The sequence below is a fragment of the Rhinolophus hipposideros genome (assembly GCF_964194185.1).
Source record: "Rhinolophus hipposideros genome assembly, chromosome: 9".
Lineage (NCBI taxonomy): Eukaryota > Metazoa > Chordata > Mammalia > Chiroptera > Rhinolophidae > Rhinolophus > Rhinolophus hipposideros.
The window spans coordinates 52,635,183-52,654,319 of NC_138055.1; the positions used below are offsets into that span (position 1 = coordinate 52,635,183).

The 19,137-nt window shown below is 52.0% G+C and overlaps 1 protein-coding gene across 7 annotated transcripts; it reads left to right on the forward strand.

The window, feature by feature from the left end:
- Positions 1-963: 963 nt before the first annotated feature.
- On the forward strand, positions 964-18,859 carry ACVRL1 (activin A receptor like type 1). 7 transcript variants are annotated; one of them, XM_081061491.1, is made up of 10 exons: positions 964-1,146; positions 4,310-4,377; positions 4,910-5,161; positions 5,340-5,548; positions 5,794-5,893; positions 6,251-6,397; positions 6,687-6,962; positions 7,566-7,763; positions 10,309-10,439; positions 11,674-14,086. In XM_081061491.1, the coding sequence occupies exons 2-10, from the start codon at positions 4,314-4,316 to the stop codon at positions 11,806-11,808; spliced, it is 1,512 nt and encodes a 503-aa protein (XP_080917617.1). In that variant the 5' UTR covers positions 964-1,146; positions 4,310-4,313; the 3' UTR covers positions 11,809-14,086. The 7 variants fall into 7 exon arrangements, with proteins under 7 accessions (XP_080917617.1, XP_080917618.1, XP_080917616.1 ...); XM_081061492.1 differs by lacking the exon at positions 964-1,146 and having other exon boundaries at positions 3,976-4,377; positions 11,674-11,855; positions 13,569-14,088; XM_081061489.1 differs by lacking the exon at positions 964-1,146 and adding an exon at positions 15,216-18,859 and having other exon boundaries at positions 4,229-4,377; positions 11,674-11,855.
- Positions 18,860-19,137: the final 278 nt, after the last annotated feature.

Here is a 19,137-nt window from a genome sequence, read left to right on the forward strand (position 1 = left end):
GGCCAGCGGGACAGCAGCCGCCCCTCAGCCCGCAGCACGTCCGCGCGGTCCTCCACCTGAGACGGGCAGGGGGCAGGACTGCACGCAGGGGGGGCATCAGAAAACTCCTGGGGCCAGTCGCGGAGCTCGCGTGCTTTCGGGTTTCCATCCATGTCAAATGTGCAGAAGGATTCCTGTCCTGCTTCGCTCACAAAGAAGGGGTCACCTGTCCCTCCAGGGGGCTGGCGTGGCCTGGGAGAGAGGGTCTACCTCAGATGTTTCTGAGCCTCCCCTGGAAGCGCCGTTTTCCCTGATCAGCCCTTGCAGCTCTTTCTGAAGGGCTCTGACACGACAGCTCCAGCCACAAACCTCACCTCCAACCCTGCATGGCCAGGTCATCCCAGTGCCATGGCCTTTTTTCAGGACCCAGGCCAGAGGGATCCCGGTTTCCCTCCAGGCAGGACCCTGAGGTTTCCAGTCCACCCTGGAGGCCAGTGCAGTTGAGCCCATCCCCTCTTTTCTTCTCCAAGGTCAGAGGCAAAGTGAACAGTAGCTCTTATCCCCTCTATTTATGAGCAGCTTCTGGCTGAGTCAGGTCTGTTCTCTATAATCCCTGACGACCCCGTTTGTCCTAGTACCTGTCCTTCCATCTCATTGGGTGGTTAAAAAATGGCTACCATTTACTGCCTACTTACTACATAGACACCTATTTTCCTCATGTAATCCTTGACACAACTTAGCAGAAGGGCTATTTCACCCATCCTACAGAAGAGGAAGCACATTCAGACTTGAATCACTTTCTAAAGCTCCCTGGATGGTGCACATGGACAGTTGAGTGTTTGTTAACCTTTAAGTGCCTACTATGTACCACTTAGTACTCTGCTAAATAATTTTACTACATTATACCTATGAAATGAGCACTATTCTCATTTTACACAGGGAAGCCTAACCCTCAGAAAGTTCAACTTGCTCCAAATCTCACAGCTCTAAGTGGCAGAGGCAGGATTTGAACCGAGGCCTACATGATCCAGAAACCACATCCTGACCTCTGTGCTCTACTCTGCTGCCCCTGCGTGCTGTCTGAGACCCTAAACTGCAGGCGCGGCGCCACATCCCACTGCTGTGAAGGGCTAATGAAGTGATACCGACGAAAAGGCTTTGTATCTGGTAAGGGGCAGCCTGGTCGGAGCAGCTCAGTCTGGCCCTCTGCTGTTTGGGTGAGACCTGCTGATACACAGAATGAGGCACTTCCAGCCCTGTGACAGTCACTGCTGTCCTGAGCCCCTGCTGCTGATGGGAGAAGGGTTTATCAATCCCTCAGGTGTGATGGGGAGGAAAGATTGACAACCCCCTTCCAAGCACACCTTTACTCTGGTTTGCCCACCTGTGACTAAGCCTACAGCTAACAGATAATTTCTGTCTCTCCATCTAAACAAACCCACCTCGGGCACCTGTTGACGACAACAGCAGTGGACAGTCTGTTAATGTCACCAAGACCCACTTGCTTTTTCCTCCCTTGTGGGGCTCACCAAACATCAAACAACGGGAGGAATAAAGTGACTGAGGAGGGATTTATGATCAGCAACTTAAGTTGATCAACACACACTTGGTGATTATGGGCAAGAAACTTAACATCCCTAAGTCTCAGTTTCCCATTGGATTGTTGTGAGATTAAATGAGATGAACAGTTAAAAGTTCATTCCATAGCACGTAAGTCATACTCAGAGAAGGTTAACTCTCATTACTAAGGATTTCACAGTGGTAAGTTCATGTTTGATATTAGTTTAGCGTTTGTGATTTCTGACCAATAACAGTGATACTTCTGTCAGCAGGAGATCTGTTACGAAGTTTTGCTTAGAAATGAAAGGATACTGTGAAGCCCCAGGGTCCATTGGTGCTCGAGTCAGGTTTCAGGGCGAATCATGCAGGGTCACATCTGCATTTGGACTGGCCAGGACTCAGCACCCTCCTGTACTTCACGTTACGCTGGGACAGTGAAGAGATTGGATAGTCACAATTTTATGACACCACATTTCCAGTATTAGACCAGAGGTGGCTTCTGCAAATGTTGCCAGGCCCTCCCTGCACGGTTCCAACCTGGGAGGCTTGAGGTGGATGCCAAGAATAGAGCCCTTGCCCTCTGCTCTCCCACCACATTTAGCATTGTGTGTCCCTTCTCCTCCAGTAGAGAGGGTGGTTCCTGCGTGGGAGTAAGAGCCCCGCGCTCTGCACCCCACTCCATTCACCCACCAGGCTCTCTGAAATGAAAGCATGGGGACCAATCTTGTGTAGGACACATTTCTTAGTGTGGTACCCACTGATCAAAATTACCTGGGAAACTTTAAAAAAAGAAAAGCATGTTTCTTGCTGGTCCCAGATGAACCAAATCAGAATCTGGAGTGGGAGTGAGACCAAAGAATGCATTGTTAATGAAGCGCTTCAGGTGATTCTGATGGGTAATAAAGTAGGTGAGAGGGTGGACTGGGGCATGGTGAGAGAAGTGGAGCATGGGTAGAGGATCCTAGGAGCATGCCAGATTCATCCTCATTGTTTTCCACGGTTTCCTTCCTGCCACATACCCTCTCCTTAGCTGCTTTCTGGGCAAGCAAAGGCTGCCAAGGATGGCTTCCTACCTGTACCCCAGTGGACAAATTCAGCTTGTCTGGTGTTCCCTCTCCAGTCTCCAGTCCCACTACAGAGTGCCTGCTGGAGTACTCACTGCCTGCCAGGAGGGGCAAGAGGCAAGAGGTCAGGCAGAGGCTGGGGACACAGCTGCAGCAGCCCAGGGCTCCATTTCCTCCCCAGCCCGGGGCCTCTGGGGCAGAGGAAGCCCAGGCAGGAAAGCCAGAGCTGCCACCAGCCAGAGAGGCATACGAAACTGCCCCCCACAACCTCCCAGCCATCGTGCCCTCAGAGACTCAACATCATGGATCTTCATTTGGCACCATTCTTAGTCTCTGGCTCTTCTGCAGCTTATGTGTCCATACGCCCAGCCCTACTAGTCTTACCATATGATGCCAGAAGACATTCCCCCTCCCTCATGCTACCTGCCCCAGGTACACACCTGCACATTCTCCACCATTCAGAAAGTCCTCCTTACTGTCTGACCTCAGCCCTTCTTGCTACAGCCTCAGCCCTTCTTGTTCTGAACCTTTGAGAAATGAAGATGGTGGCTTCTGAAGCACTAGTTGGTTTGGGACCGATCTGGGGACTGTCATAGATCAGAATTACTCCCCTTAACACTCTCCACAAAACTTCTGGAAAAGTTCAACCTTAACCGGCCATGGAAGGTCAAATATTCAGTGTCTAAGTGTGTTTCACTTCCCTTCCCACATCATTTGCCCTACCCCCATGCACCCTTTCCCAGGACAGCAAGGAAAGAGAAGGGGACCAGGAAGTGGCACAGAGAGGACGTCTTATACTCTGGTGAGCTGGCAGAGGTTCCTTTCACCTCTGACAGAGCCAGCACTGTCAAAGCTATATGGCTGTTACATCCTTGATGGCTTAGACATGGATTGTTATTCTGGATTGGGAGACAGAGTGGAAAGAGCACTGGATTGGGAGCCTGAACACCTGGGTTATCCCCCTGGTACTGCCACTGAATCCTGTCTGACCTTGGACAAGTCTCCTCTCCTGTCTGAACGTTAATCCCGTCTTCTCTAAAATAATGAACTGGGCTTTGTGATTCACAAGGTGTTCCCTTCAGATTCTTTTATGGGGTGTTCCGGCCCCAGCTGGCTGCGCCAGCCTGCCCTAAGAACGTGCCCTGAGCTTCCCGCTGTGCGTGACTCCTGCTTGTTCTATCCAGACCCCAATCTAAACAATCTTGATTCCTGTTCCCAGCTTGGTGGGACCCTGAATGGCAGGAAATGAAGACAGGAGCCTGTTTATGTTTGAGGCAGCCAGGGCTGGGGGGGGCGGCACTGGGAAAGGGGTAGGCACAGATGGAGGCTGGGAAGGGGTAGGCAGGAGGCAGAGGACAGAAGGAGGGATTCTGAAGACGTGATTCTTATACCCCAGCCCCAGGCCCTCTGAGCCCTCCAGTCAAAACTCAGCAGGAGGGGTGCAGAGCTCATTCACTTAAACATGGCTCCCAGCCTTTACCCCAACAGGATGGTTTCCATGGGGAAGTGAACCAGGACTTCCCCTGCAGGCCACACCTTAAAGCCAGACACAGGGAGTAGGGAGGAGGCCTCCCTGCCCCCCCCAAAAAAAACCACTCCCAGTGATTTCCTCTGGATGGGAGGGACCCACGGTCAGTGGCTGAAAACATGGAGGGCATCACACTTCACAGATCTTACTGCACCCCCTCTCCTGCTCTTCTCTCCAGGACCATGACCTTGAACCCCTCCAGGAGAGGCCTTCTAATGCTACTGATGGTCTTGGGCCTGACCCACAGTGAGTACTGGGGGAGCAGGTAGGGAACAGGGGCCTGAATGGAGAAAGGGCTTTCTGGGCTCAGCTCTTGCTGGGGCTTGAGTTTTAAGACTTGGAGAGAAAGGACTTTGGAGCTTGGCTGGAGGGCAGAAGATGAGCTCGGTTAGGCTAGCTGCCCCACCCTTTTTTGCTGTCCTCTAGATAGAAACCTGCAGGATGGTGTTCCACCAGACTCCGGGGTGGGAACCCCTATCTGGGAGGTCCAGAGAGTGGGGAATGTTGGCAGAGGGGGCCTGGGAAAGCTCTCAGGGTAGGGGCTGGGGGCCAGGGCTGGGCCTGGAACTGGGAGGGAGGCCTAGGATCAGGGAGTGGACAGAGGCCTGGTTTTCATACTCTCAGGTGCCCCTTGGTGGAAGGTAAGGCGCTGGAGGGAAGGGTAATCTGAGGACCTCCAGGGGTTTGTTTGAGAGGTCAGAAGGCAGCAGGCAGTGGGTGTTGGGCTCAGCCTGGGGGGTTGGGCCCAGAGTGACTAAGCTTCTGCTGTGTCTCCCAGGTGACCCCATAAAGCCCTCTCAGGGCGAGCTGGTGACCTGCACGTGTGAGAACCTACATTGCAAGGGGCCTACCTGCCAGGGGGCCTGGTGCATTGTAGTGCTGGTGCGGGAGGAGGGCAAGCACCCCCAGGAACATCGGGGCTGCGGGAACCTTAACCAGGAGCTGTGCAGGGGGCGCCCCACCGAGTTTGTCAACCACTACTGCTGCAACAGCTTCCTCTGCAACCGCAATGTGTCCCTGGTGCTGAAGGGTACGTCCAGCTGCCCCAACCCCCCATCTCCTCAGACCCTGCCCTCCTGCCCTGCTTTCCTCTCCTGCTCTGGCCAGGAGAGTCGGGGAGGCAGGACCCTGGGATCTGATGACAGATGGCAAGGTGGGGGAGGATGTAGCCTGGTGAAAGCTGGGCCTCAGTGTCCCTCCTCTGGCAGCCACACCAACTCCGAAGCAGCCGCAAGGAGATGGCCAGCTGCCTCTGATCCTGGGCCCGGTGCTGGCCTTGCTGGCCCTGGTGGCCCTGGGTGGCCTGGGCCTGTGGCATGTCCGGCGGAAGCAGGAGAAGCAGCGGGGCCTGCACAGCGAGCTGGGAGAGTCCAGCCTCATCCTGAAGGCATCTGAGCAGGGGGACAGCATGTTGGGGGTATGGGCATGGGGAATTTGGGGCACTGGGTGGGGGGAGGGGTAGATCAGAGCCACAGAATCAGAAGGGAGGCAGAGTGACAGGTAGCCGACAAAGGCACAATCACAGACACTCAGATTCCAGGGGGTGGGGAGCTGGATGATTGAGGAGCATGCAGAGACACCGTAGCAGGACCCAGGTTGAGGAGGGAGAAGGGGGCTGGAGTAGGTGGGGACAACCTCTCCGTGGCCTCTTGGTACCCACAGGACCTTCTGGACAGCGACTGTACCACAGGCAGTGGCTCGGGGCTCCCCTTCCTTGTGCAGAGGACAGTGGCGCGGCAGGTGGCTCTGGTGGAGTGTGTGGGTAAGCAGGGGTGAGCTTGAGGGATGAGGACCAAGGGCTCCCATGAACTTGTGGGGGGAGTGGGGTGGGGTGGGGCCTCGGAGTCACAGGCAGGGCCCGGTGTGGCTCAGAACAGGACTTCGCTGGGCAGCCAGTGGGTTGGAGATGGGTCCAGACTAGCTCCTTCTGTAGGTAACTGATGAGGAACAAGAGGCAGATGGGGGAGGCCTGCCAGCTGGGTTTGGGGCTGGATTAAGTTAAACATGTGTCAGAAGTTCTGCAGATGGGGCAGTGCACCATCGAATGGGGTCTCTTCTGGGAGCTACTGTGCTCCGGGGCTTGTGTGACCCTTTCCTTGCCCTCCGGCCCTTGGATCAGGGAAGGGCCGCTATGGCGAGGTGTGGCGAGGCTTGTGGCACGGTGAGAGTGTGGCCGTCAAGATCTTCTCCTCGAGGGATGAGCAGTCCTGGTTCCGGGAGACTGAGATCTACAACACAGTGCTGCTCAGACACGACAACATCCTAGGCAAGCTGGGGGCTCTGTGCCAGGCCTGGGGCTTTCCTCCCCTACACTCAGGGCTCGATTCCCCAGCCTCTGACCCATGAGCCAACCCGGAAGGACTCCTAGCCGGCCCTCAGCCCCCACCTCTGAATCCAGCTTCCCCTCTGACCTAAGCCAGACCAGCCTCCACCCCAGCCCCAGGTTTGCCCTGACCTAGTCCATCCTCTGCCTTCAGCCCCAGTCATGCCCCTGACCGGTCCAGCCTCTCTCATCCCTAACCCCTTTGCTGAGCCACCTGACCCTCTGCTCACAGGCTTTATCGCCTCGGACATGACTTCGCGCAACTCAAGCACCCAGCTGTGGCTCATCACACACTTCCACGAACATGGCTCGCTCTACGACTTTCTGCAGAGACAGCCGCTGGAGCCCCAGCTGGCCCTGAGGCTAGCTGTGTCCGCGGCCTGTGGCCTGGCGCACCTGCATGTGGAGATTTTCGGCACACAGGGCAAACCGGCCATTGCCCACCGAGACCTCAAGAGCCGGAATGTGCTGGTCAAGAGCAATCTGCAGTGTTGCATTGCAGACCTGGGTGAGTGGGGCGGGGGGGTGGGGGGGTGGGGGGGTGGGGGGGGTAGTGGCAGGTCCTCTGCAGGGGGCCAGGGTTGAAGTTCTGGCACATTTCCTCTCTGCTTGGTTCCGCCTTTGCCTGCTACATGCCTGCCAACAACCACAATGCTGATTGGTGCTTTAAAACGTACAGAGATGTTTGCTGTCTCATTTCACCTCCACAAGAGCCCCGCAAGTTACCTAACACTTATTTCAAGTCCAAACTCCTTCCATCACACCACCCAGGCCCCAAGAGTTGGGAGAAAGGGGCAGGGAGCCAGGAACCTGGGTTCTTATCCTGGCTTCACTGACTACATCGCTCCCCCTCACCGGGCTTTGGGGTGCTGCTCTGTGAAATGGGCATAACAATGCCTGCCTTGCCTACTAACATCTCGCTGGGTTCTTGGGAACCTAGAGAACCCTACACGAGTGTAGTGAAACTAGGACAGTTCTCCCAGTCCACGGCAGGGCAGGTCTCCATTTGCCTGCCACTCTGTCACACCTCTATCCCCACCTTGTCCCATGGACCCCAACCTGTCTATGGGCTCAGGTGAGCTGCAGGAGTGACAGGCCCTCGCGCCCACAGGCCTGGCTGTGATGCACTCCCAGGGAAGTGATTACCTGGACATTGGCAACAACCCTCGAGTGGGCACCAAGCGGTACATGGCCCCAGAGGTGCTGGATGAGCAAATCCGGACCGACTGCTTTGAGTCCTACAAATGGACGGACATCTGGGCCTTTGGCCTGGTGCTCTGGGAGATCGTCCGCCGGACCATTGTCAATGGTGAGGACCCAGCCTGTGCAGGATGAGGAAAAGGGAATGGGGCACATGGGTAGACAAGCAGGAAATGGGGGTTTCCTGCCATGGCTGCTGCCTGTGGCCTGAGGGACTTGTGACCAGGTCGCCCGTATCCCCTTTATTGACACCTACTAGCTGGTTCAGCTGAGCAAACTTTTAAGGTTCGTCTGTATCTGAGAGTCTGATTCTGGCCATGAAATTGTAAGTGAGAATAACAGAAATATTAATAGCAGCTAACATTTATTGAGCTTAAACATGTGCCAGATGCCATGTCTTGTCTTATTGAATCGTCCTGTGTTGGTAGGAAACTGGTATCGCTTAGTGGCAAGAGTGTGAGTTGGGGTTCAGACAACCTAGGTTCAATTCCCAATTTTGCCATGGGCAGGTTCCCTAACTTTTCTGTGTCTCAGTTTCTTGTAAATTGAGAATAAAAATAGTTTCTAGTTGTTGAGATAATCCAAATAAAGGATTAGGACAGTATCTGGAGCTGTTCTGGAGCTCAATAAATATTTGTGGCGATTATTGCTGTCATAATGAATGCCTGACGCAGCATCATCCCCATTTTACAGATGAGGGCACTGAGGCACAGATCTACAACTGGCTAGAGGCAGCACGGAGGTCTGAAAGCAGACAATCTGACTCCGGGGCCAGTGCTCTTTAACACTGTACTACTTAAACCTCTCTGGTCCTCGGTTTCCTGGACTATAAAAATACCTGATATAATGTGCTGGCATGGTTTGCTTATTGCTGCCTCATTATTACTCTAGGTGCCACAGGGGACTCAGATTTAGAGGGGCTGAGAGCAGGCAGAGGAATCCCATTCTTGCTGGCTAGCCCTGTAGTGGGCAGCCCTGTGGCCAGTGCCCTGGGGTGGCTGGATGATGGGTGGTGATCTGGACTGGGAAGGAAGGCTTGTCAGTCTTTGTGGCGGCTGTCCCATAAGGAGGGGCTTCCAGGAGCCCTGATAGGTTGGGGACAACCCTGGAGCTCTGTTTCTTGGGGAGAGGGACATTCTCATTTCCTGAGTATCTATAAGGAGCCGGCTTCATTTGCTCTCCGTCGTCATCGACCAGTGGAGGCCAAGGTGGAAGCAGACCGTCTGGGAGACTCTAGGGACGAAGATTCCTGCCTCTTGAGGCGTGAATTTTGAGAGTCAGCTCTAGAGGCCTGGGTCGGGGAAGGGAACACCTGGGAGGAGCTGAGGCCCCTCGGACCAGGCTGCAGGCAGGCAGGAAAGGAAGGCTGGGCCAGCGAAGGCTGGGAGGAGGCTGACGGCAGGCTCCTAGGGCGGAGGGAAGCTCTGTCAGCCCCACACAGATTCATGGCGCATTATAAACACTGTAATCTGGTGTCAGCCCCGGCACTGATTAAAGGCCCATTAGACACGCTCAGGCCTCTGTGTAGCACTGATTAGGGCGCGAGCGGCACAGGGGCTGGCCTGGAAGCCCGCCATGGGGAGAACAGCTGGCGCAGGCTCTCCCGAGGTTGTGAATGTGTGGCCCTGGCCCCCAGACTTGGCCTTGGAAGCAGGGTGGGGCGTGGGGCGCTTTTTCTGTGTCTGGCCTCTTCTGCCTGAGCTGTCTGCAGCTCTACAGCCATCATTTTCAGAAAGCTCCTGCTAAGAACTGCGCTTGGTATAATGAGGGGATGGGGTGTTGCTGGCTGATGGGGTCAGCAGAGGCCTCTGCCATCCCTGAGAGAGGTGATGTTATTTGAACCTACGCAGACATCCCTTTCTTTTACGAGAGGCGTTTGCTCCCCCTTCTCTTTGTTCCACATCCTCATCCAGCAGTCAACCAGCTATCCTCCTTTATGTCTAGTTTGGAGATCAAGAGCATGGGCTTTGGTTAGACTTTCTGGGCGTAAATCCTAGCTCTGTCACTTACTACCTGTGTGATTTTAGACAAGCTTCTTAACCTCTCTGGTCTTAATTTCATTGTTTATAGAGTGGAGCTCATGGCATGACTTACCTCATAGCGTTGTTATAAGGATTTAATGCAGTACAGTTAGGATACTGGCACATAGTAGGTTCTTAGTAAACTTTAGTTATTATTGGGCATCCGTGATAGTTGTGACCTGGGAGCAGTACCCAGGCCTTGGGTAGGAAGCAGCTATGGAAGACTGGAACAAGATCTGGCCTAGGAATCCAACGAGATGAGTTTAAGTCTTGACTCTGCCATTACTAGCTGTATAACTTTGGGCTCAACTTCTCCGAGCATCAGTTTCTTCATTTGTAAAATGCCAGTAATAATAGTACCCACCTCATAAGGTTATTGTGAAGACTAATAGGATAACACATGTAAAGCGTTTGTAGCACAATGCTTGGTATGTGGTAAGTGCAAAATAAATGGCAGTAGTAATTATTATTTATAAATACATTTATAACATTATAGTGTTCCTCTCAGGCATAGTAGCATGTCAGGCAACTGGTTTCTTGACCCCTTGGACAGAAGGTGGGCAAGGCTCTCCTCTGGGTGGCATTGGGCCTTCAGGGTCCCGTGTGACTGGCCCGTCCCCCCTGTACTCCCAGGCATAGTGGAAGACTACAGGCCACCCTTCTATGATGTGGTGCCCAATGACCCCAGCTTTGAGGATATGAAGAAGGTGGTGTGTGTTGACCAGCAGACGCCCACCATCCCTAACCGGCTGGCTGCAGACCCGGTGAGGCGTCCGTGGGGCCTGGATGGCATGGGAGGGTGGCTCATGGGATTTCTGTGCTCAGGAAATGGTATCTGAGGCCTCTGCTTCATCTGGATAGATTCTGGGGGATAGATTCCAGGGTGCCTTCCTGGCTACTCCCTCCCACATCCCTGACCTGTGAATTCCCAGGGACCCTCTGGTTATTTGGGGATTTTCCGAATTCTGCCTTTTGCCAGAAAACTCAGAGGCTCTCTGCTGCATTTCTTACCAGAAGTTTTTGTTCTTGCTTGTTTTTGTCTTTTTACAAAACACTCCACATACTTTTACCAGACACATACACACGTGTACATAAACATATACAGGCACGCACATGCTTCTACTTAAATATACACTCAAATACATACACGTGCATATATGTGCCAGGCTGCTGGCCTCGTGAAGACAAACAGCTTGTCTCCTTTATGAACTCTTACATCCCCATTACCTATCACAGTGCCTGGCACACAATCAGTGCTCAATAAATGTTTATTAAAAGCATGAATAATTGTACACATGTATATAATATGTGGATACACAGACACGTGTACATTTCTGCACAACCTATATGTCCACAAAAAGCCACACATCCATTCCTATGCACACACGCATAAACACTCCCTCTCTAGAACCAGCTCAACGTGGGGCTGGCTCATTCTGAGTCCACTGAGCTTCCTGGGACGGGTTCCTCCCTGGACATGTGTATGTTTAGGGCCATGCTCACCACCTGTTCTTCCAGTGTCTACTGGGCCCCGCCAGGTTGGTGGAGGGCTGGGAGACACTGCCCTCTACACTGAGGTCTGGCTGTGAATGGGGATGTGGGAGCCCCAGCCTTGTATAGCTCCCCTTTCTTGGATCTTGGTGAGGGATGGGAGTAAGGTATAATACAGACGCTACTCACCAAGGGGCACCTGACTGCTCCTGAAGGTCTGAGTTACGTCTCTTTCTGTGCTACCTGCCTTTCCCCATACCCCTTCTCACTTTACTCTCTTCCTCTTCCATTTTCTATCTTATTCTTATCCTTGCCTGATTCCCTCCATTTCGCCTCTTACCACTTCTGTCTTTCCTCTCCCCCTCCTTTTCAACACTCTAATCTCTGTCCTCTCATCCTTTCCGTCCTTGTGTCTCCCCACTCCTGGGCAATCCTTCTCACCTCCTCCTTTCCATCTTCCCTGAACCATGTCTGTTTACTCTCTTCTGCCTCTCTTCCCCGCCCCAGGTCCTCTCAGGCCTGGCTCAGATGATGAGGGAATGCTGGTACCCCAACCCCTCTGCCCGTCTCACTGCACTACGGATCAAGAAGACACTACAGAAACTCAGCAACAGCCTGGAGAAGCCCAAAGCGATTCACTAGCAACCAGCCTGATGCCTGACTTCCCTCTGCCAGCACTGTGTGTGAGGGTGGGTGGTGGCTGGTGGCCTATCTGGGTGGAGGTAGTGTGAGTGTGTGCAGGAGAGAGGGCTGCCCCTCTAGGGGAAGGCTGTGCCTGCCCAGCTCGGCCCCCTAACCCATCCAGCCAAAAATACAGCCGGGCTGAAACCCGATCTCCCGCCGTCTGGCCTGCTCAGAGGAGCAGGCTCCCTGACGCCTGGCTGCTACCCCACCCTCATGGCCTGGGCGCACCCCCTCTACTCCAGGACAGGGTGCAAAGGAGGCCCCAGAGCCAAGATGGCCACGCTGTGGAATCCCAGTCTCTTGGGCCCAGGGCCTGGGCCTGCACTCTAACCCCTGCCCTTCGTCAATCCCACTGCCCAACCACAGCTGCCGGGGTGGCACAGGGCCTTGTCCAGCCTTCAGTAGACACCCTGCTCTGCTCAGCCTCAGCCTCTGGCCTCAACACCCGGGGCCCAGCAGTTTTTCCCTGTGGGTTTCTATCTCAGCTCCATGACGCCTTGGGCCTCAGCCTCCTGGACGAGACCCCTGCTAGCTGACTGCCAGCTGCCTGGGAGAGCTGGGGCCTGATCCTGGGCCCCTCCTCCTACCCCACCCGAGCTGACTTACTGGGGTGTTATGCCAAAGGAGTCTTGCTGTGGGGGTGGCAGTGTCATAGGCCAGTAGAGAGGCGGCAGGTCAGATGGGGAAGGCCCAGGATTTTCAGAATAACTGAGGGGACATCGAGGCCCAGCGTGGCCGGGGAAAGGCTTAGCTGGAAGTCGCAGGGAGGCCCAGGTTCTGGTCCCAGATGCTGCTCTAAGGGGTAAGAATGAGGCCTTCCCTGAATCAGGACCTTTGTTTCGTCATCTACACATTGAAAGATTTAGTCTTGATGTCCTTTGAGGTTTTTTCCAGCTCTAATTTTCTTCGAAACTTCCGCCTATGTCAGAGCTCAGTTCATCAGTGCCGTCTACTCCTTATTATGCTCCAGCCTCTGGCAATTCGCCTCCAGACGAGGACTTGAAAATAACTTCATCTGAGGCCAGCAGTGTCTGAGATGCCTCCTTGTCTAATTCTGCAGGCTCCAGTTCCTGCCTAATTCCATGTCAGTGGCCCTCCTTGGGCTCAAACAGTCCCTGGCCTTCTGACAGGCAAGCCAGCCCTCACTCCTTCTGTGGCTTTGCCTTCTCTGCCCAGGGCTGAGAGGGACTGAAGGCTGGCTTCCTGCAGGGCCTCCAAGGCTCAAAAGAAATTTGGCTCCAGCCAGTAAACCTCCAGCACCCAGGTTCCCGCTCCCACTGGCCCCTGGCCCAGGCCCACACCCTTGGCTGGGCCCCAGAGAGTGTGTGTCTAGAAAGAACCTTGTGGCTATAGAGAAAGACACAGAAAGTTCTGCATTTGAAAGTGAAGGGTGTGTGTCCATGCACTGAGGAGGGTACCCTGAACCCTGGGCAGGTGGATGGGCTGGGGGGGGGGCAGTGGGTTGGAGGTAGAACCTGAGGTGTTGGGGGTTGGGGCTCAGGCTGAGGACAAGGACAGCCCCAAGCTTGGGAGACCTGACCTCATAGCTCTCAGCCCTTGGGGCAGGGTGGAGAGTGACCCTTGGTTCTTCAAAGGAGGTAAAAAAACCCCAAAAAACCATAACCTCCTCCCCTCCTGTTGTAAATGACCCAGCATAACCTCCCCAGATCAGCTTTTTGTGTATTTCTTCCATCCTTACCACTGGGGCACTTTCCCAGGCCTGTCTTCCAGATTGCGCAAGGCTCAGAGGAGAACCAGGAAGTGAAACTGGGTGAAAATAGAAAGACCTGCTGGGTTTCCAGATCGTCATGAGGCAGTTTGCTTCACGTCTTCTGGTTACTGGGACCCACCCAGCCCAGGAATCAGTCCTTCCCTGAAGGATTTTCCCTCTACTGGATTTGGGGGCCAAAAGGCTCCTTCTGAGACTCCACAGCCAGAAATGGAAGGCAGCAGCTTCCTAAAGGCTAGAAATTCCATAAGAGGAGAAGGTCTGAGGCAGGAGGTGAAGTGACAGGGGGAAGGTTGATAGAAGGGGGCCGGGTGTTGGGAGAACAGCCCGTGGCCAGGGAGGGAAGGGGGCATTGGTGTGAGCAGTCTGCATAATGCTTCTGTCTTGAGGGCAGGAAAGTGTTCCAGGATGGAAATTACAGTCTCTTACCTGGACATACTGTTTGTGAGAGCATTTAGCTCGTGCTTAGCACATAGTAGGTCCTCAATAAACCATAGTTGACTCCTGAGATCCTGCTGAGTCTTCCTAGGTTGGTGCCCCTGCAGTGGCCCGTCGCATTGGGAACTGGAGGGGACGGGGAAGGTGAGGGTCCCAGGGTATCATGCCCGGGTTTTGCCCTTAATAGACGGGTCACATTTCGCGCTTGTCCCCGGTTAAACCTCCCGCGGCGGCCCAAACCTCGTTTCCGACCCTGCGCTGGGAGCAGGCTGCTCTCGGTGTCGGCCACATCGCCCTCTGCTGGCCAACGGGCTACCCAGCGGCCGCCGCCGGCCCGCCCCCGCGCGGGAACCTTTCGCGGCGGTGGGGATCTCCTCGCCCCGTCACAGGCGCCAACGTCGGTGAACTCCCTAGTGCTTCTGCTTTGCAGGGACTGTCCCCTGAAAACCATACCTTGAAAGAAGGTTTCTGTGTCTTTATGCAGAGGCGGCTTGGACCTGCCGGCCTCAATTCCGTATTCTCAATGACCTCCTCAAATGGGATCCTCACCTCCCCGGAGTCCGCAGAAAGGATACCCCCATTCCTTTTACCGCGGAGGCCCTCCGACTCCGAGTAGGCCCCATACCTGGAACCTGTGCACATGGAGCCCCCACAACAGACAGTGCCCTCCTTCCCGGAGATCGCTTAGATCAGTTCTGGGGAAAGAAAAGCGGTCCTGGGAGCCAGCAGGTAGTTAGCCTTTTCCCTCCTCCCAGACCCTGGTCCTTACATCCCCCCACCCCCCCATGTGCGCACTATGGTTGGAGAGTGGGCAGAAGGGCAGTAGGAGAATTGCAGAAAAGGAGTTATAAGAAGCCTGGCTGGGATCTGGGAAAGGAGAATTGGCTTTTGCCCTCCGGGGTTAGAAGAGTCCTTGGGAGGTCAGAATTCCTGGGAGGTCATGGTATCTAACGTCCTGTCTTCACGTAGAGCCTCAGAGAACCTGTCTGCCTTCAAAAGAAAACCCGCTGACTTTGCAGCTTTGCCCTTCTTTCCTGGGGGACACCAGGCTCCAGTTTTCTTACCTCTACAAAAAGGGAGAGTCTGTGTGGTTAGGACCCTCGCTGGGAGGGTGATGAGTGTCTATAACACACTGAACTGGGGGTGCAGGTGGTCCCTGGAGCATGAGCTTTGATGCTGATGATGTTTTCCTTCCAAGGCCTTGTGGTACCCAGACCCTCAGGGACAGTGCTCTCTACGCTTCCTGTCTGCCTCACATCAGCCTTCAAGGAACGTGCTCTGCTTGCTTTGTGTCCTCACTCACATCAAGGTTAGCAGACCAAGAAATGGCCTAAAAGACCCAGGCCTGGGAGTGGAGCGGAGGGGTGCACGTCCTGAGTCCAGTCTCACAGGGCGGAGATGGATACTAACTGCGCAGTCGTCTCTCTGGGTGGGCGACTCTTGGAACAAGATGCTTCCACCAGGGCCACATTCAATTTGCTAGAAATAGAGACAGAGGGCTTCCTGACTTTGCATATGATTTGCATAATGTCATAGACACACAGTCTATTTTCAGGTTAAAGTGTTGTCACTGCTGCCCTGCGGGGTATCACGTCTGGATGAGTCTCTTCTCTGTTCTTTCTCACCCACCCACTCATACTGACCTAGATCTCCAGCTGCAGGAGCAAGTGGTGAGGTGGGGAGAGAGTAGGGTTGTCCAAGGAGACACTGGGGCAGGGCAAGAGGCACACGGGAATTCCCTGCATTGCCGCCACCACCAAAAGTAGAGTGTGGCTGCTCAAGGGCAACTGATAGGCAGAAGGCAAGGAACGGGAAGCAAGGTGGCCCATCTTTTGTTCTACACAAACCTTTCCCACCTGTCCTCTCAGGAGAGCAGCCAGTTCCCATACTCTCAATTCAGTCTTCTGCCAGTTTGAAGAAAGATGTCTAGATAAACCTATTCCTCTCAGCCACTTATAAAACCTTTCATGGCCCAGAGATCCCTCATGAGCATTTATTTTCAGTACTACGATTTGATTTTAGCCTTGTGGGAAATCTAATCCTCCCTCTGTCTCTCTCTTGGGAGCCCAGTCTGCGAGACCAGTATCCTACTCAGATGATCAATGTTTTTAAAGCCCGTGACACACAGTAGGTCAATCAGTGCTAGAGTCCGCCTCCCGTCCTTCATTCAGAAGTCTATACCAAGCAACTAACTGTCCCAGGCCTGGACGCCCAGCACAAGCACCATCCTTTGAGGGCTCAGAGGCAAACATACTAGAAGGGCCAATCGGGGTGACAATCACTAAGTCATCTGTGATCTTGTCATGTCACTTGGCCTCATCTCAGCTAGAAAGGAGGGAAGGTGATAGATGTTAGGGGTAAGGGCAATTCTCATTTCATAGCTTGAGCATTTGGTGTCCTTAATCATAGAGGGCTAGGGCTAGAGACCTACCTAGGGCTCTCTCCTATAGACCCTTCAGCTTCAGATCCTGGCTGGTGTGCTGTCTTCCTGTGTACTAGACCTAAGCATTTACTAGATGCCAAGGCAAAGAGCCTGGGAGCCTTACTGGGTCCTGGGAATCAGGAGACCATTCGGTCAGGCTGGACAGCAGAAACTCTCTACCCAGAATTCCCGGTCCCTGGCGTCCAGTCTCCCTGGACCTGCTTCAGCCCCTTAGGCAGGCGTTTCCTGTTGATAAGAAGCTCAGTCACAAACACTGATAAAGAGATGAAAAAGGAAATTGACGAGCTTGGGTATAATGGGCATTTTTGTCTGCCTTTTCTACCCTCTTCCTTCTCCCAGCACCCCACCCCCACTGCTTCCCAGAACCAAGGAGAAAACATGCCCCTACCTCCACTTGGGCCCTATTTTATAGTTTCCAGGAATTTAGCCTTACATAGCCCTTAGAAGCAGGGCCTAGCTTGACCCGGGTGTGGGGTAGGAACTCAGAGGCAGGAAGTACTGGGTGCTATGAGGTCCTCAAGCCCAGGGGAAAGGGCAGTGGCAGCAGGAAGGAAGGACAACAGTCAGGAATAGGTTGCATCTACAACCTTCCCTCCTCTTCCCTCCCCCCAGAGGCCTAGTTAGGTAGCTGCAGAGTCTATAATTAGTGGAGTTTCCATAATTTTAGTCTCAGACTCATTACTGGAAAATCTCATTAATTTTGACTCTACTAATTTGGAATCTATGATCCTTCAGGACAAGAGGCTGGACTGATGTTTAGAAAAACAAACAAAGCAAACAAATTTGCCAAGCATGTCCTACCGCCCCTCTTGGGTTTGGATTTCTAAGCTGTTTGCTCAGGCTGCAGTTAAGATACCCTGCCACCAGGTGGGTGATGAGGCTTTGCAGGGACACTTGTGCTTCAAGTACACTAGTCATCGCTCACAGACAGAGACGTTTAAAGGTTTACATTTGATACCCTTTCTTCCTTCTTCCCCAGAGATGTATGTCCTTAATAAAACAGGCAAACATAAAGCAGTGGAATAGATGGTTCTAAATGGCCATTGTTTAAAAGGAAACCAACAAACATATACAAGTCGGAGACTTTATTCTGAATTCTTAACTGTTTCCAGTCCTGGCTACCACCTGATCAGGGTCTTTTCCTGGCTTCAGGCCCTCACATCTGTCACTGCACTTCTGACACTTGCTGGAAGGATCAGCATAGTGAAGAGCAAAGGATTTCATCCTAGTCAAGATTCCAGTTGGATTTTTGTTAGTAATTCAACAAATTTATTATAAATTTTATATGGAAGAATACAAATTCATGAAGAGCTAAGTCATTTTTTCCTTATTTTAATTTACTTTTGGAATAGGTTACATATTCACGATTCAAAAATAAGTGTGTCCAAAGGTAGACAGTGAATGTCCCCCTCCCATTTTTGTTTCCCATCTGCCCAAGTTCCCTGACCCCCAAAGAAACCACTAATCTCAGTTTCTAATACTTCTGTCCCTTCAGACTTTCTTTATATGCATATAAGTGAATTCGAATATGATTCTTGTTCTTCCCATCTTTTATACAAAAGTAACCTATTCTATACACTATTCTACACCTTACTCTTTTCCACTTATAATAATATGTCTTGGACATCTTTTTAGATCAGCAGATAGAAAGTGCTTTCTCCCTCTCTCTCTCTTTCAATAACAGTGTAGTATTCCACTATTGGAATGTACCATAATTAAACCAATCCCATATTTTTGGAAATTTTGGTTGTTTCCATTTTTTTGGCTATTACAAATAATGCTGCAATGACTAAACTTGTACATACATAATTTTGCTTTATTCAAGTGTACAATTCTAAAAAGTACAATTCTGGGGTCAAAGGAGATATGAATTTGGCCAAGTTAATTCCGAAGAAGTGAGAAGATGGGAGATTTGCCCTAGCAGATAATAAGACATAAAACAAGTTATGTAATAGAAGTAGAATAAGTCTAGACAAATGGACAAAATAGACAAATGAACAAGTGAAACATAACAAAAAGCTCAGAAACAGATCTGTATACACCTGGGAACTGAAATTGAGAAAGGTGGCATCAAAAATTAGTGAAGATGATGGTTAAAGGGTACTGTGGTTGGTTGGGGTTTTTTTTTGGAGGGGTAGGAGAGATGAAAATGTCCTAAATGTGATTATGATTACACAACTCTGAATATACTAAAAGCCACTTTAAATGGGTGAATTGTATGGTGTATGAATTATGTCTCAAAAAAGCTATTTAGATATTAGTTTTTAAAAAGACTACCATGTTTAGATATAGTTGAGAACCCTGGATCACTGTTTGTGAGGAAAAATGCAGTTGGGTCTCTACCTTACATCATATACAAAGATGGACTTCAAATGGATTAAAGACCAAAATATAAAAGGCAAAACTGTAAGGCTAATAAAAGAAAATATAGAAGAACATTTTTGTGACCTAGTGGTGGGGAAAGACTTAAAGAAGGTCCTCAAAAACACAAATTGCAAAACAAAGAAATATATGGCTTTGATATCTGTTCATTCTTCAACTATATACCATAAATAAATTTGATATTAATAAATTAATAAAATAGATGGCAGACCGAATTGAGATATTTGCAATGCCTAAAACTGTTAAGGCACTAATAGCTACAATATAGGAGAAACTCGTCAAATCAACAAGGCCC